Raw genomic sequence first — 17,076 nt, 5'->3', positions numbered from 1 at the left:
GGGCCAGCCTTGGGACCCCAGCTCTGCCCAGGCTTCCTGGAGATCCCTCCAGGAAGAGGAGGGGGCCCCAGCCTCTCCCTGAGTCCCCCGCCCCACCCCTCACCTCCATGGCTCCTGACTACAACCACCGGCGCCCACTTCCCTCCTGACAGGAGGTTGGATGGGGTGGGGTGGAGGCCTCTTTATGATTACAGATGACCTAGGGCTAAGTGGGCTATTCTAGTTTCATCCTTGAGCTGAGGGACCCCTAAGACAGCTGCAGAGGGCAGATCTCGGCCAGGGCTGCCCCGGCAATATTCCCAGGGAGGCTGGGCCCCTCCCCAGAGGCACTACTCTTCTCTCCACCTCTTGTACCAATCTCTGAAAGGCAGCTCTGAACATTCTCAAAGGAAGGAAGGAAGACAGGGAGGAAGGAAGGAAGGAAGAAGGGAGGGAAGAAGAGCATCACATAATTAGCTCTTCGACTTTGGCATCAAAACATTCAGAGTTTCTGACTTTTAAGATATTTCAATTTGTTTTGATCTCGTTTCTGTTTCTCTGCTTTCCTTGTGTTTCATTTCCCATTTCTAGTTTTCTGAGCTGCACATTGGTTCCAGTGGCTTCTAGATCCAAACTTTACTCAAGAGGGAGCTGTAAAATTTCCACATGGTTGTTTGTCCTTCAGTTTTTTCACTTGTTTCTAGTTTCATCGCCAGGCAATTACAGAGAATCATCTCTGTTACTGGTACTTTTAAAAAAATGTTGAGGTTTTCATTGTAGTCCAAAATGGTGAAGTGTTAGGTTGTCACCTGATATTATCAGGATGTAGATTTTCATTTCATTTTGTTAAATATTTAAAATTATATAATATATATTTTAAATCATGTAATTCAGATATTTCTGTAGACAAGAATTTTAAGCTTTTTAAGGCTTTTTTTTTAGGATGCAACGGGCAAGAGAGAACAATAATGTGTGATTTCTAAGGAATGGCAAATTGAGGCTTTGTCTTTCCTTCCTGCTTCCTCCCTCCCTTTCTCTTCTCCTCCTTCCCTTCCTCTTTTCCTTCCTTCTTGTCTTCCAAGACATTCGTGGAGCACTGAGCACCCTGCCCTGGGCACTGGGGACGTGGACTGAGGAGTCCAGCGGTTCCATATGGGCATGTGCTCACCAAATGGGCAGTGAGAGGAAGGGCTTTCCAGGCAGAGGGAACTGTGTGGGCACACGATGGGGTGGGTCTGCTGGGACCGTAGAAGATGAGGTTTCAGTGTAGGGTGCAGGGGTGGGGGTGGAGGGTGTGTGACTTTACTGTTCCTGTCCTCCCCTCTGTCCCTCTATAATGATGGACCGCCCTGGTTACCAGGTGCAGCTTTGGCTCTGGGCGGAAGCCCAGTCTCCTCAGTGTTGTGACCCAGCCGGCCATGGTGACCACAGGGACTCTTCGTCAGCCCGGGAAACGAGGCTATTAGAGCAGTGAACCTGGGAGACGCTGTGGAGTTCTGTGACAGAAGAACGTTTGGACGTGAGACCAAGTCTTGCTCTCTCTGGATTTCAGTGGGAGGTGGTAGAGGGTGTTGTGGCAGGTGCCCTGGTCCTAGTTCTCTTGTTTTTGACAGACTTGTTCCGCCAGTGAAAGAGAGACACTCTGTCCAGAGAGATGAGGAACATGCCGGAAGCAGTTCTGGATGAGATCTAGAAAAATGTTTTGCCCCAGAGATAGAAGGAGACAAAAGCCCAGAGGTACCTGATGTCCTGGACATGTATGTCTGAAGTGGTCCGGAGCGACCAAAAGTAGTTCAAAGATCTTGAAGAAACATGGAAAGAACAGTTTCTTCTTCTCAGAATCAGATTTTGTCCCTTGAACTGGAAGCTCATGATGGTTAGTTCCGAGTATAGGAGGTTGAGAGAAACCCCATCACCTCCAGATGGGAGGTGCGGACTTGAGCCCAAGAACAATGAAAACGGTGATTGAACCAGAGCTTCTAGACGTGGATGCTCGCGTGTCTTGTGGTGCAGGCCGAGTATTTGTCGAGGAACACATGCTCCCTGCCACTTAGCCCCCCTTCGGCTGCCAGGCCACCCCCTGGCCCCTGTTCTTCCTCTCTTCCCAAGGGCTGTGTTTCCAGTGAGATACCATGTGGAGGTCATGGCAGAAGGGGGTTTTCTTCCATCCTTTTCCTCCAGGAACCTGGGGGAATCCTGGAGCTGGCTTCCCACGGATGCAGGTTGTCAAGCACGACCGTCAAGAAAGAATTCTTGAGACATTTCACGGTGCAGGAGGGTGCCTTTTATTATGGCAGAGGGACAGGACCCGTGGGCAGAAAGAGCTGTACTTCGATTGTGAGGCGGGACTGATTATATACTTTTTTGTTAGTGGGGGTTAGGGATAATGTAAGTCTCGAAGGAATCTCTGTATGCTGAGAGTCGGGTCTGCAGCACCTCACAGGTCTGGCTATTGTCAAGGTTGCGTTTAGTCTAATGAAGTCCCATGAGTTCCCTGGGCAATGTCATGCTCTGCATGTCTCAGGGATTTATCAATGGGCTGCAAGTTTTAAGATTTAATTTGAGCTACATTTCCCTTGCTTTTGTTCTCCTCGTCACCACAAGAGGTCACCATCCTCCTTGCCCTCCTTTGTCCAGAAACTGGAAATGAGCTACCTCCTGGCTTCACTGGGCCTCAGTGTGACCCTGCGGGTGCAAATCCCGAATCACCATGTAATCTCTTACTTTTGATCCGCTGAGGTTTTTTGTTTATTTTAAGATTTTATTTATTTATTTGAGAGAGAGAGCAAATGGGGTGAAGGGCCGAGGGAGAGAATCTCAAGCAGACTCCCTGCTGAGTGCAGAGCCCAGTGGAGGGCTCGATCCCACCACCTTGAGATCACAACCTGAGCCGAAACCAAGAGTCAGATGCTCAACCGACTGAGCCACCCAGCCGCCCCCAATGTGCTTTTGAATATTCTATATTTGTTTTTATTTTTTTTTAAAGTCTCTTTTTACATAACTATTTTACTTTTTCTCAGATTTTCTCAGCTCTTACTTTCTCTCAGTATTATAAATAAACTCTGGACAGTATTTTAGTAAATAGTGGTTACTTAAATTATTCTCATATTATTATGTCTAGAAACTATGTCTAGAAAAGAGTTAAATTTAAGGGGATGACCTAATTTGCTATTTCTTCAACAACATGCTATCATGTGAGAGCAATTCAGCCACCGGAGACATTAGAAATATCAGAATACTTTCCCTCTCCTGATGCTTCTGTGTTGTTCCACAACAAAAGAACAGTGGAGGTTACTTCATGGTCTCCATAAACAGTAGTTGACATAAGAATGCCTGGGCCCTGCTGATTGCACGGAGGGCATGTGTGTGGAGTGAGGGACCCAGGGGCACTCCTGGTGGTCTGGGCCCAGCAGGGCTACTGCCTCCTTTTTATCAGGGCCCTGACCAGGGTTGAACTCGGCTCAGCTACCCAGGGCAACGAACGTGGGTACAGGTAGAGAGGCATCTGGGCAACTTTTCATGTAGAGTGAAGAGCCTGCCCCAGTGTCACCGCCATCTGTACAGTACATGTGCCCAGGACCTTGGAGGTATCCTGTGCCAAGCTCTGCAGCCTTGGGACTGGGGGTTGGGTGTGAGTTGCTGTGCCCGGCAGCCTGGCTGAGCCAGGATCAAGCATGTCCAGGCTTGGATGTGGATTATGGCCAAAGAGCAAAGCTGGAGCCTCTAGGTGATACGGTAAGCAGTCCTGGGACCTGAGGTTTGGACAAGGTCCGCCCGGCAGAGCCTATCCAGGGCCTAATCCATGCCTGTGGGCATTGTGGGCAGAGAAGGCGCTGGGTTCTTCAGGGAAAACATGCTTAAGATACTCTGGGGTCAGCTGGAAAAATGTTTGAACCAGGTTAGCACCTCCAGGCTGTGCCCCCTCTGGTGAGTTACAGAACATCTGAGCCTGCTTCCTCCTCTCTTATAGGGAGGGAAGATGGACCCTTCGTTCTGGTGAGTCTGGGACAGATATGGTAGATGGAAAAGGTCTAGCTAGTGCCTGGTACCAGCAGTGGCTGACACTAGGCTTGTCCAGGGACATAATACTGAGCCAGCCTCTGTGGACAAATAGAGATGGGACACTTAGCCAGAAGCCTGACAAATGGAGGCACGCAGGGCAAAGTCTGCATCTGTCAGTCTAGGACATGGGACAAGCGGGGGAAGCAGGGGCAGATTCTCATGGATAGACCCTGGGGGAGTCGGAGCATTAAACTGTGGCTCCTGTTCTCTCGTGGCACCTGAACAAAGTAGCCCTCTGTGAAGGTGGAATGAATGAACAGGGACACTTGTCTGCACATCCCTGCCATTGGCTGCAGTTCTTCGTGCCGCCACCAGAGGACAGAGCTGACTCACACTCTCTCTGCGGGGGGGCGGCGGTGGGGGGGGGGGGAGAAGGATTTCCCTTGGGGAATTCTGTGTGTTCTGGGGAGGATGATGAGCCCCAGGGCTCAGGGACCCCCATCCCTCACCATGGAACAAGAGGCCATTCAGAGACCCTGAGAGGTCAGGACGCCCTTCCCCACATGCCATCTCTCTAGAGCAGGACAGTCCAGTTGAGACAGATGTTCATAGATCGGTCTAACCAGATTTCTCAGGGCTTTGGTGTGACTGTGCCCCCTCTTTTCCCAGGGAGTGATCCCATTTCTTCTTTGTTAGGGGATTATTTTTCTCAGGGGGAAAGATCATGCACATAAATGCTGTCCCATGCAGGGCTCGCAACCCATGTCTGTCAGCCAAGAGCTGTCTTTATGCCCATTTTAAAGGTCAGGGCACCTGGGTGGCTCAGTCGATGAGCATCCAACTCTTGGTTTTGGCTCAGGTCATGATCTCAGGGTCCTGGGATCCAGCCTCCCATCGGGCTCCACACTCAGTCTGCTTGAGATTCTCGCTCTCCTTCTGCCCTTCCCCCCCACACTTTCTTAAAAAAGATTTAATTTATTTATTTGAGACAGTGGGAGAGAGCACGAGAGGGGGAAAGGTCAGAGGGAGAAGCAGACTCCCCACTGAGCAGGGAGCCCAATGCGGGGCTCGATCCCAGCATTCCAAGATCATGACCTGAGCTGAAGACAGACGCTTAACCGACTAAGCCACCCAGGCGCCCTGAGTCTTTGTTTGTGGTCCCCCTGGGTCAGTGACTCACAGCTCCAACACCCACCCCACAGGCCCTCTGGCATGCATAGAAGGGAAAAGCAGCTGTAACACACAGAGGTGGGTGATCCCTGGAGATCCTAGTTCAGAATAATACAGATGCCAAGGAAACCCTGCTCTCCCTGAGCAGAGGGCGAACCCTGGGCTGGTGTGTGGGGACAAGGTCCCTGTCACTCTGGTGCTGTGGGGCAGATTTCCCCACACCAGTCACTCTGCCAGGGCCTTGACCTGAATCATCACCATTAATTACCTCTTCAGCCCAGTGGGGAGATAGTTCTTGCTACTGCCAATTTAGAGACGAGGGTTTGAGTCTGCGCGAGGCTTAGGGTCACGCCCAAGGGCCGCTTTCTTCTCCAGAGCCTGCTCCTGCCCCCATGCCCAACCACACATGTCCTTGTCCATGTCCCGTTCCACTGCCCCGTCCTTGCTGTGGCATTTTGCACCCAGGCTGGTACCGGGCAGGTACTTGAGAAATACTGGTGAAAGTGTGAACAACCGAATAGATGAAGGCCATCTGGTCTAGGAGGTTGGGTGGCGGAATGAGAGTGGTGGAAATGGCCAAGCCTTCTCGAAATCTAGCGTCAGGCCCTCACTTGACTGTTCCCTACAAGTCCTTGAATTGTGAGTACAGCAAAAAAAAAAAAAGAGGTGACCCTTCCTTAGGAGATGATCTCCTTTAAGGTAGGCCCTTGGGATGTGACCCTGGAGGCTTGGCCAGAGCAGCCGGGGAGATGCTAAACACACTGTCACTGAGGCCAGTGGGCTCGGGAGGGTGGCGGCAGCAAAGGGGCCTCCGACGGGGCGTCCAACCCGCCGCTGTGAACATCCTGGGTGGCAGCCACGTGGGGCTGTTAGTCTGCCCTCCATGCTTTCTTTCTCTCTTCCCCTCGTCTTTGCCGAGGTGGACTCCAGATGCTGACCCTGCTGGTGACCAGAGGGGACCTGTACCTGGGAGATGCCCCGCTTCAGGCCTCGGAGGGAGGCCCCCAGCTGCGTGTTGGTACGCCCAGTATGAAGGGTCTGAGGAATGGGGGGAGCCAGCCGAGGGGGCCAGGGGAGCACAAGGGAGTGGCCAGTGGGCAGGAGGCGCAGGGAGTCCGTGCCCGGGAGTGAAGTGCGGGCAGAGCTTCCAGGAAGGGGGGAGCCATGGCCCGATGTGAGGTGATGCCAATGGCCCATGACAGGAGGCCTGGGCACTACCTCCTGATCATCACCAGGCAGTCATTGGTGATCTGGATAGGGGCAGAGTAATTTAAAGTAAGTGTCTATCTGATTACTCCCATATCTGATGCAATAAACCCAGTTCTCCTTCCGAATAAAATGAAGGGAAGCTGCTCCCATTCTTGGCACCCACCCACCTTCCACAGGTGGCTGTGAGTCCACGGTGCTGCCCGGGGCCACCTAGATTCACTACTAGAAATGAAATACAAGCCGTGGATAGAATTTTAAATTTTCTGCTACCTATATGAAAATACATTTTAAAAAACACATGAAGTTTAATGCTATTTAACCCAATACATTCAAAATAGTAACATTTTAGCATATAACCAGGATAAAATGATCATAAATTACCTATTTTTTGTTCATTTTTTTTTCTTATTAGATCTTCAAAGTCTGGAGTGTATTTTCCACTTGTCGCTCATCTCAGTTTGGATGGGCCATATTCCAAGTGCTCATTGGGTACGTGTGGCTAGTGACTACACTACAGGACAGCATAGGTCTGCCGGGCCAGCTGTGGCCCAGCCTGGAGCAGGGCACCCACCGTGTTGACCAAGACTGAACTTCAGAGCCCCTTGGCTTGGGAGATCTTGAAGTCATCACATACAGACCGACGAAGGAAGGAGGTGTCTAGCTACTGAGGAGCTCATGGAGGGGACTAGAGGGGATAAGAAAGTGGTTCTTTCCCCTGACCTCTACTTCCTTTCTAAAAGAAGCAGGCACCATTTGGGGGGTATGGCCCACACCCCCCGCTCCAAACTGGCTGTTGCCAAGAACCTCTTTTAAAACCCAGACACCTCCCCCCATCTTCCACAACGCACACCTTCCTCCTCCGAGATCAGCTTCTCCTGGAATATTTGATCAAATGAAACTTTGCCATCTCTTGTCCACTCTGGTGTGAAAGACATGGAAATCACCAGTAAGGAACCTATGAATGCACAAAAGCACAGAGCTGAACCCTTAAGTGGTGCTAAGGAAAAGACAAATCTCTGTTGAAAGCACATAGTCCGCATTCTCTCTGGGCACGTGAGCTGGCCCATCCAAACTGAGATGAGCGACAAGTGTAAAATAAACACCAGACCTTGAAGATCTAATAAGAAAAAAATGAACAAAAAATAGGTAGTTTATGATCATTTTATCCTGATTATATGTTAAAATGATGCTATTTTGAATGTATTGGGCTAAAATAGCATTAAACTTCATGTGTTTTTTAAAATGTATTTTCGTGTGGATAGCAGAAAATTTAAAATTCTATCCACAGCTTGTATTTCATGTTTAGTAGTGATTCTCTAAAATCTAGGCGGCCCCGGGCAGCACCGTGGACTCACGGCCACCTGCAGAGGGTGGGTGGGTGGGTGCCCAGAATGGGAGCAGCTTCCCTGGTGAGATCAGGAACCCCACGCCTGTGGTCTGGCTGCCCTCCAGGACGCTGTGAGGGACGCCTCCTGCCCTGTTCTGGAGCCACTTGAAGCCAAAAGTTCCAGAAAACTTCCTCTCGTCGTGGACATTCAGGTTTTCCAAAAATTGAAACCCGGACCATTGCCAATATTTGTCCCAAATCTCGGCCTGAGGGGACATTGCTCCAACAGCCCAGAACCCCAGGGACGAGCACTCCAGGTGTTGATGAAGAGATGCTCTGGTCCCTTCTGAAATGTTTTACAAAGTCTGGGCCGAATGTGCTGGGGTGGGATGGCTGTAATCTGAGGTCAGTGAGTTGCAAGAGGTCTCCCAGAAGGGCATTGCACACAGGGGCAACGGAAACATCCCGGCCACAACTTCAGGAAGACCAAGCTTCTCCTGACAGTCCCATGTAGACTTGCAGCTGATTTGGTGGCCATGGGGGGACTGAGCCGGGAGGAGACCAACGTGTGGGTGAGGCTGAGGGTTCAGACCTTCTCTGAGGAATATAAGTAGGCGTGGGATGGGGAGATCCATGATGGGAAAGGTCCCTTTAATTCCAGTATAGACAGGAGGCTGAATCAGCCAGAAACCGGCAGCTGGTTTTTCTAAGCTCCTCAGACTGGGTTCCAGTGCAGCCCACCCTGCTTCCTTTCTGGGGAGGTGAGTAAGAGGCAGAACCCTAACCGAGTTGCTGCTAACCCCTCCTGGTCCCTCCCGGCTGCCAGTCCACACAACGGACTGACTGAGCTCAGCCCTGCCTCCACCAGGCAGCCTGGTATAAACAGCCACGGGAGCCAGAGCCCTGGCTGGGTGCCTCGGCTCTGGGCGTGCACGGTGTCTGGAGCCTGCTGTCCCAGAGAAGGGGACAGTTAGACACTGAGAAGCCCCCACCCACAGTCGACATCCCTGCTCCGACAGACACTTGCGCCTAGGAAGGCTGCTCAGAGGCACTGTGATATCAGAGCCACACTTGGTCCTTCCCCTCGCTGTCCTGTCTACTTTGCCCTACCCTGCTCCCTCTCCGTTTACGCAGGGCAACTCTACCAAAGCCCCAGGAAATGACTCTCTAGTCCAGGTGGAGGCAGGCGACTGAAGGATCAAAGTAAGCAAATCCTGGGCATTCCTCCTGCTCCTGGATATCCCCCGCCAGCCTCCGGGAGAGCTGCGCTGGGGTTTGTTTAAAGACCAGCCTCGTCTATGCGTCCCTACACTCCACGCTTCAGAGCCCCTGCGCGCCAGCCACATGGAGCTCGGGAAAGACGTTTCCTCCCAAATCTGAGCCAAAGATCATCGAGGTTGAGGATGTGGCCCCAAATTATACATCATACCATGACAGTAAGCCAAAGGAGGTCTCTCCTTCCTTACCAGAAACCTCCGCTTGGCCGAGCCCCTACAGGTAGGGTTGCCAGATGAAATATAGGGTGCCCAATTAAACGGAAACTTCAGATAAACAGGAATAATTTTCCAGTATAAGTATGTCCCAAATAATGCACATGGCACACTTATATTAAAAAAGTTATTTGTTCCCTGTATACTGTTGGGATTGTAAACTGGTCTAGCCACGATGGGAAACAGTATGAAGTTTCCTTGATAATTTAGAAACAGAACTACCATATGATCCAGCCATCCCACTTCTGGGTTTCATTTCCAAAGGAAATGAAAACAGGTTATGAGAGATGTATGTGCATTCCCCTGTTCATTGCAGCATTATTTACAATAGCCAAGACATTGAAACAACCTAAGTGTCAATGTATAAATGGGCAAAGAAGGTGTGGTGTAGACAATGCAATAGTATCCAGCCCCAAAAGAAAAGGAAATCCTGCCACTTGCAACAACACGGACATGATGTGTGATATCACCTATATGTGGAATCTAAAAAACCGTAAATTCAGGGGCACCTGGGTGGCTCAGTCGGTTAAGCGGCTGCCTTCGGCTCAGGTCATGATCCCAGCGTCCTGGGATCGAGCCCCGCATCGGGCTCCCTGCTCGGCAGAGAGCCTGCTTCTCTCCTTCCCTCTGCCTGCCTCTCTGCCTACTTGTGCTATCTCTCTGTCAAATAAATAAATTAAATAAATAAATAAATAAAATAAAAAACCCTAAATTCATAGACACGGAGTAGAGTGGTAGTTACCAGGGGCTGGGGGATGGGGGAAATGGGGAGATACTGGTCAAACTACAAACTTCCAGTTATAAAATAGATGAGTTCTGGGGATCTAATGTACAGCATGGTGATTCTAGTTAATGATGCTGCATTATATCCTTGAAAATTGTTAAGATAGTAGATCTTAAATGTTTTCACCACAAAAAAAGAAGTGGCAAATATGTGAAGTGATGAAGGCTAACAGCTAGACTTCCAGGGGCCATCATTTCATGATATGTGAGTGTCTCAACCTAACACCTAAACTCACACAATGTTATATGTCAGTTATATTTCAATAAAGGCTAAAAAGAGAAAATGCCTAAAACATGGTGTGTTTCTATGGAGTTTAGAAGGCACACGAGATAGTATGGGAAAAGCCAAGGGCGGAGTGAAAGGTAACAGGTGAAAGGCCATGTTGAGGGTGCCTGGGTGGCTCAGTTGGTTAAGCATCTACCTTTGGCTCAGGTCATGATCCTGGGGTCCTGGGATGAGCCCCACGTCAGGCTCCAAGTCTGCTTCTCCCCCTGCCCTTCCCCCACTCGTTCTCAATCTCTCTCTTGCTCTCTCTCAAATAAATAAATAAATTTTTTTTTAAAAGAAAGGTTATGTTGATACAGTGTTAGGAAAAACAAGTAATGTGAATTTTTAAATAAATTGGCATTTTTAGGTAATAGAAATAGATTTATTTATTGTGCAATTCTTTTTTTAATCAAATGACATTTGTTGGGCGAGACACCAATGTAGTGTGTGTGTGTGTGTGTGTGTGTGTGTAATGTGTTGACCGTCTCCGGGAACAGCCTGAATTCTCTTTTCCTTCATGTTGGGCTGCCCCCCCAGATTCCTGAGATTAGACCTTAAGCTATAGTTAACTAGGAAATTTGCTTCTCTACCTCTCTGTAGGCACGAGCGGGATAAGCACACCCCTCTGACTGTGGGAATATTATGGCAGAGGATTTAAAATGGATAAAAGGAGACGTGGGCAATAAGCCACTGTTGGGGTGACCCAGACAATTCACGCAACCTCCCTCAGCCTCAGCTGACTTAATTCTCTGATGAGGATTTGCCTCCTGCACACCTCATCAAGCTGTCGTGATGATCCAAAATGATAGCTAGCTCTAGGCAGCCCCATAGGGACTCCTTACTCAGCTAGAACCACGGGGCAGCTGGACAAGAGGGGAGGCCAGGAGGTTCCTGGGCAGGAAGTATGTAGAGGTCTCAGATCCTCCTGGAAGCACAGGGTCCATCCGCAGGGGGAGAGCGAGGCCTCCACTTGGCTCCTCTCCGGCCTGACTTCACCCATCCCTCGGAAATACTTGCTTTCTGGCTTCAATCACACTGAGGGAGAACAGGAAGGGTGGAGGGAAAGCGTCTACTGTGAGGTGGCTTGGTGTGGGCTGCAGGGCCTGGGCACGGTGAAGGTGATGTCCTCATACAGGGGGTGGCCCACAATAGGTGTCAGAATGAGGAGAAACAAATGTTTTTTAAGGAGGAGGACTGTTTTATTGATGATGTCATTAAGAGTTGCTGGTGCAATGTGCTAATAAATTCTCTGCAGATAGTGTTTTTATTTTTTTAGATTTTATTAATTTATTTCAGGGGGGAGGGGCAGAGGGAGAGAGAGAGTCTTAAGCAGACTCCCCTCTGAGTGTGGAGCCCGATGCGGGCTTGATCTCAGGAACCTGAGATCATGACCTGAGCCGAAACCAAAAGTCAGACGCCCAACCGACTGAGCCACCCAGGCGCCCCATGCAGATAGTGTTTTTTTAAACTATCTACAGATAAAGTACCCCCTTATCACCTGCACCCTGAATTGACAGCCTCCATCCGGCCTGTGTTTGGTATGCCTCAGGCATGACTCCACACTGAGACGAATAAATAAATGAAATAAAAAGAGGAAGTTTGAGGAGCAGGATCTTTACACAGCACTGAAATAGCTCTCACGAAAGGGTTATTAGTTAAAAAGAGAAACAGAGCTAACTTTATGGTGGGGAAATCTGGCCCACACCATCTCAATCAAATGATCTGAGCGAACATCATCATTACTTAGATGAATTGAAATCGGGGCACCTGCTAGAAGGTGATGAGAAGAGCATAGCGTTATTTCTGTGATATTCCTACCAGAGGGGCAGAACCTGAATCTCTTCCTGAGACAACACATCAGAAAGATGCAAACTGAGAGACATTCTCCACAACTAACCTGTTAGCACCAGGAAGTGTTAAGGCCACAGAAATTAAGGAAAGACTTTGGCACTGTTTCAGATTTAAGGAGATGGGACAGACCTGACGACTGCATGGAACATACAATCCTAAACTGGATCCTTTTCCCATAAAGGACATTATTGGGGGCATTTGGCAAATTTTGTGCAGGGCCTGGAGGTTATGTGGAATTATTATATCAATGTTAATTCTTCTTTCCTGCCTCCCTCCTCCCCTCCCTCTCTCTTTATTTTTTTGTGGCAGAAGGGCAGTCAGAATACTCCAGACAAGAGAAAAATTACGATCAAAGAAAGACAGTAAAATCACTCCCAGTCCTGTCAGAAGTTGCAGAAGGGGGAGTGGTGGGCACAGAATGAGAAAGAAGGCCAGGTAGCTAATTAGATGGGTCATTTTATTAGAATTATGCATGACACATTTTTATATGTTGGCATTAAGCTACACGAATGACTTAAATGATGAAATAATATTTTAATATTTTAAAAATATTTTAGCAAAAATCACATATGAATGAATCAGAGTTATTTCTTGACCTTGATAATTATATTGTGGTTGTATAGGAAAACATCTTTATATGAAATATCAATTAAAGATCTGGGTAATGGAGTGTCCCTGTTGGCAACCTGCTCTCATAGGTTCAGGAAAAAATTGGTACCAAAAAGAAAAAAAGAAAAATGGTACTGTGCCTGCAGTTTTTCTGTAAGTTTGAGATTGCTACAAAATAACAATTTAAAAAAGAAAATCAAGGCTCAAAGAGTTATATAACCCGACCAAGGCCACAGGGATAACAGGTCGCCGCTCCCCATTGCAACTCAGGTGTGTCTGAGTCCCAAATCCCCATCCTCACCCACATGGCCCTGGATGTCCCAGCTGTCTCCACTGAGGCCCTTCAAAATCCACCCAAGGAGACCCCTGTTCCTATTCCTTCACCTGCAGAACAGTCCTCCTTCACCCAAACCATGTTGAGATCCCTTTGATGGAACTGCTCCCCCACCCACCCCAGCCCTGTGCTGGCCCCCCTTCGTTGCATGCCCTCACTGGGTGCCTGGGTATGGGCTCTCGTCCTTCACTGCTGGAGAAGCTGGCACGGGGGAGAGAGGGCCCACCCCCTGAGATGTCAGCGGGTGTCCGAAGTGGCCCTCCAGCCTGAGTGCTCTGTGAGGGAACGTTGCTGTGTAAACAAGATGGCTGCTTCCTGACCGGCCCTTCCCAAAAAAGAGGCCCTTGTGACAGGAGCCTCTCCGGGGTGGAGAGGTAAGCCTGGTAGCCTGCATGCATATAAATGGTGCTGCCTGACTCCCCACTCGGACCTGCGGCAGAGATCCACAGGGGCTCTGTTTCTATGGGTGAGTTTAGCCCCATCCCTGTGGTCTTACCCAGGGCACGGGTTGTAGATGATGAGAGCCCAGCAGTCACAGGCATAACTAAGGGCAAGCCTGGGAAGGAGGGGAGCTCCCGGTGGACCATGGAGAGTCATGCCCAGAATCGTTAACGATGGATGCAGAAAGGTGGGCTTGCAAATATCCTCACACTCTGACCCTGCAAGGAGCGTAGCTGAGAGTATAAGGACAGAGGGAGGGAGTGACGCCATCCCTCCTCCCAACAGCCTGGGAGGGACAGGTCAGGATTGTCTCCAGGGCACAGAAGAAGGTGATGCGAGTTCCCATGGTCACATCACAAGACTGCATTAGAAGCCAGACCCTCTGACTGTCCAGGTCCTCCTCACCAGCACAGGTACCACACCCCTCCAGCCCCAGAGGTGGGGCGTGAAACCGCAGATGATGCTAGGAGCTTCCAAGAACAAGCTGGGTCTTCCCCAAAGTCCCTCAGGCTCGGCCATTGTACCTGAATCTTGACAAACTTTCGCAGATGCCTCAATGAGCCAATGGCGTTTTCTTTCTGCAGGAGGAGTCTCTGGAACAGAAGCCATGTTGCTGCGCTCTTTGGCCCTCACCCTCACCTTGCTGATGGTTTCTGGCGTCCAGAACAATGTGAAGGATGTCTGTATTGGCAGCCCCGGCATCCCTGGCACTCCTGGATCCCATGGCTTGCCGGGCAGAGATGGGAGAGACGGTGTCAAAGGAGACCCCGGGCCTCCAGGTACTGGGTGAGACCCTACCCTCAGCTGAGGGACAGTGACTTGTTTCCAGGAGGCCCAACTGTCCGGGGCTCTGGGCCGGGTCCCAAGGTCAGCGGGATGGGAGTTGCCTGAGGGCCTTAGACTGGAGCAGCCCTGAAGAGGTTACCCTTAAAGTGCCCATGGGGTGACAGGTGAGTCAGCTCAGCTGATAAGAGCGGTCCCTTCACATCAGCCTCAGCCCTGCTGTGGGTGATAAATACCACACATCCATGTCCCCTTCTCTCTGCAGGCCCCATGGGCCCCCCTGGAGGAATGCCAGGCTACCCCAGGCCTGAGGGGGTGATTGGATCCCCTGGCGTTGCTGGAGAGTGTGGAGAAAAGGGGAAGCCTGGTGAGAGGGGCCCTCCAGGTAAGCAGGACAGGGCAAGCCGGCTGCAGGAACACGGGCACTGCGCCCATGTGACCAGTTACATGAGGGATGGCGGGGGTCAGACGGAACCATGGAGGTCCCCAAAGGGCATCCTACTCAACCTAAGTGAGAGAAGACGAGGCCGAGGAGAGGAGTCAGACATGCCCGGGTAGTAGGCCATGGCGAGGACTGGTGGGTGTTGGAAGCGCTCCACACATCACGACTGCTGATGGGCATCAGGTGTGGGACGAGGACAGCGCCGGGAGGCAGGGAAGGCACTTCCTGGGGCTGAGGCACAGGGGGCATTCCGAAAGGTGTACGGGGTTATCTGGGCTCTCAGCAGGTGATGGGAATGGGAGCCCCACATACAGAGGGGAACTCCAGAGCTCGGAGCGGTGACCAAGGTCAATCAGGAGAGTGCAGAGAGAACCACGTGCTCTCCCTCTCCATCAGAGCAGCTTCTTACTTCAGTGTTTGAAATCCCGCTTCCTGGACAAGTGCCCACTATTGACTGAGCTGCTGGGTGGCAGGCGGGGAGGGGTGAGGTTGAGGGAGGACGATGGGTCAGGATCAGGGGTAGAGACCACAGTGAAAGCCTGTTTTGCCAGGCAGGTAGATCACTCTATGGCTCAGCCAGGCCAGAGAGAGAAGGATAGGTATAGTTTGTTTGCCTTTGGTGGAGGGGGAGGGAGAGGACCCTGCCCCCAAACCAGAACAATGCTGTGGGTTTTTCTGACAGAGCCGTTAAAAGACAGGGCAGGAAAGAAGGGCAGGCAGGAGCTCGGCAAGTACAGGGCTGCGTCAAAGGACAAGGGGGTAGGCAGTGTGGAGACACACTCCAGGGCCTGAGCAGTGGGTACGGACAAGTAAAGGGCCAAATGCCAGGCTTGCAGCTGGCATCGTGCCTGCTTGGCTGCAAGTCGGGATCTTGGTTGGCTTGCCCCTCATCTTGGGTGGGAATCTCTTGACAGGGCTTCCAGCTTCTTTAGATGAGGAGCTCCAGACCACACTCCACAAGTTCAGACACCAAATCCTGCAGGCCATGGGAGGTAAGGGGGCTCCCCAGGGCCTTATAGCGTGGAGGGTCGCCCATAAGTTCCCTCATTCCCAGTGTCGGGCTCCAGAACCTCGAGACTTGACAAGCAGGTGTGGATGGGCAGGTCTTGGGGGAAAAAAACGATACTTCCCTTTCCTGATGTCTTTGAATGGCCCCGAGGAGACAGAGGTAGACACAGATCAGCTCCCTATGTCAGGGGAGCGTAAGTTCTCTGCCTAACTCGCTTTCTGTTGAGACTCAGGAAATTGCAGTTTCTGGCACATAACAGATGGTCCATCAGTAATTGTGCAATGGGTGAACGAATGAATAGAATGAGGAGAGCAGGGAGGGGGATTGAGGAAGACTCGGGTTGGCAGGGGAGGAGAGGCAAAGAGGTCATGAGGACAGGGAGCCCGGGCAAGGGACAGGGACTTCCAGCCAGAGCGGTCGGTGGCCTGACTCGGTTTCTCTGCCCCAGTCCTCAGCTTGCAGGAGTCCATGCTGGTCGTGGGAGAGAAGGTCTTCTCCAGCAACGGGCAGTCGGTTAATTTTGAGGACATTCAAGAGTTATGTGCTAGAGCAGGCGGCCGCATTGCTGCCCCGACGAGCCCGGAAGAGAATGAAGCCATTGCGAGCATCGTGAAGAAGTACAACACTTACGCCTACCTGGGCCTGATGGCGAGCCCCGACTCTGGGGGCTTCCTCTACATGGATGGGAGCCCTGTGAACTACACCAGCTGGTACCCCGGGGAGCCCAGGGGGTGGGGCAAGGAGAAGTGTGTGGAGATGTACACAGATGGGCAGTGGAATGACAAAAATTGCGGGCAGTACCGGCTGGCCGTCTGTGAGTTCTGAGCAGGCCCCTGGGCCGCCCGATAGATAGGGCCCTGCCTTGTCCAGCCTCCAGCTGGAGGATGCGCCTGAGCTCTGACATGCTACAGCTCCTTCCCAACAAAATGTATTTGTGGCCCTTAGAGCGTTCTTAGCCACTCGGCTCCCTGGACGGCTCCGAATCCTCACCCACATCGGGAATCAGGAATCAGTCTGACACGCCCCACCCCGCCCCCAGCCCCTTCTCAGCCCTGCACTCCAGGCGCCACTCCTAACTTTGCCTTTGGGCAAGAGTCGAGACTTCTTTCTTCCTCCTCCTGTCCGGTTCCTTCATTGCTGGATGGCAGCAGTGAGGTCCTGGGTTGGAAGTTCCCTGCAAAATCACACAGCAGGTGCCGGCCTCCTGGCCCCCCTCCCCTCTCACTCTGCAGACCACCCACTGCCCAGCCCCAGCAAGATTTGGCAGTTCTGGTCAAGCACAATGATAGAAGAGGGGGACCTCTGGGGAATTCCACATGTGTGGAGCTAAGGAGCCCTTTGGGGTTATCTGGCAGCCTGGGGCCTCTGAGGGCACATCT

The 17,076-nt window shown here is 51.2% G+C and overlaps 1 protein-coding gene across 1 annotated transcript; it reads left to right on the top strand.

Moving 5' to 3' along the window:
- The first annotated feature begins 13,462 nt into the window (after positions 1-13,462).
- On the top strand, positions 13,463-16,743 carry LOC110589508 (pulmonary surfactant-associated protein A-like). The gene is made up of 5 exons (XM_021700025.1): positions 13,463-13,488; positions 14,048-14,242; positions 14,512-14,631; positions 15,603-15,680; positions 16,146-16,743. The coding sequence occupies exons 1-5, from the start codon at positions 13,485-13,487 to the stop codon at positions 16,520-16,522; spliced, it is 774 nt and encodes a 257-aa protein (XP_021555700.1). The 5' UTR covers positions 13,463-13,484; the 3' UTR covers positions 16,523-16,743.
- Positions 16,744-17,076: the final 333 nt, after the last annotated feature.

The sequence above is a fragment of the Neomonachus schauinslandi genome, chromosome 6 (genome assembly GCF_002201575.2).
Source record: "Neomonachus schauinslandi chromosome 6, ASM220157v2, whole genome shotgun sequence".
In the NCBI taxonomy this organism is placed as follows: domain Eukaryota; kingdom Metazoa; phylum Chordata; class Mammalia; order Carnivora; family Phocidae; genus Neomonachus; species Neomonachus schauinslandi.
Note: the sequence above shows the minus strand (reverse complement) of the source record. Positions and strands in the feature narration are given on the sequence as shown.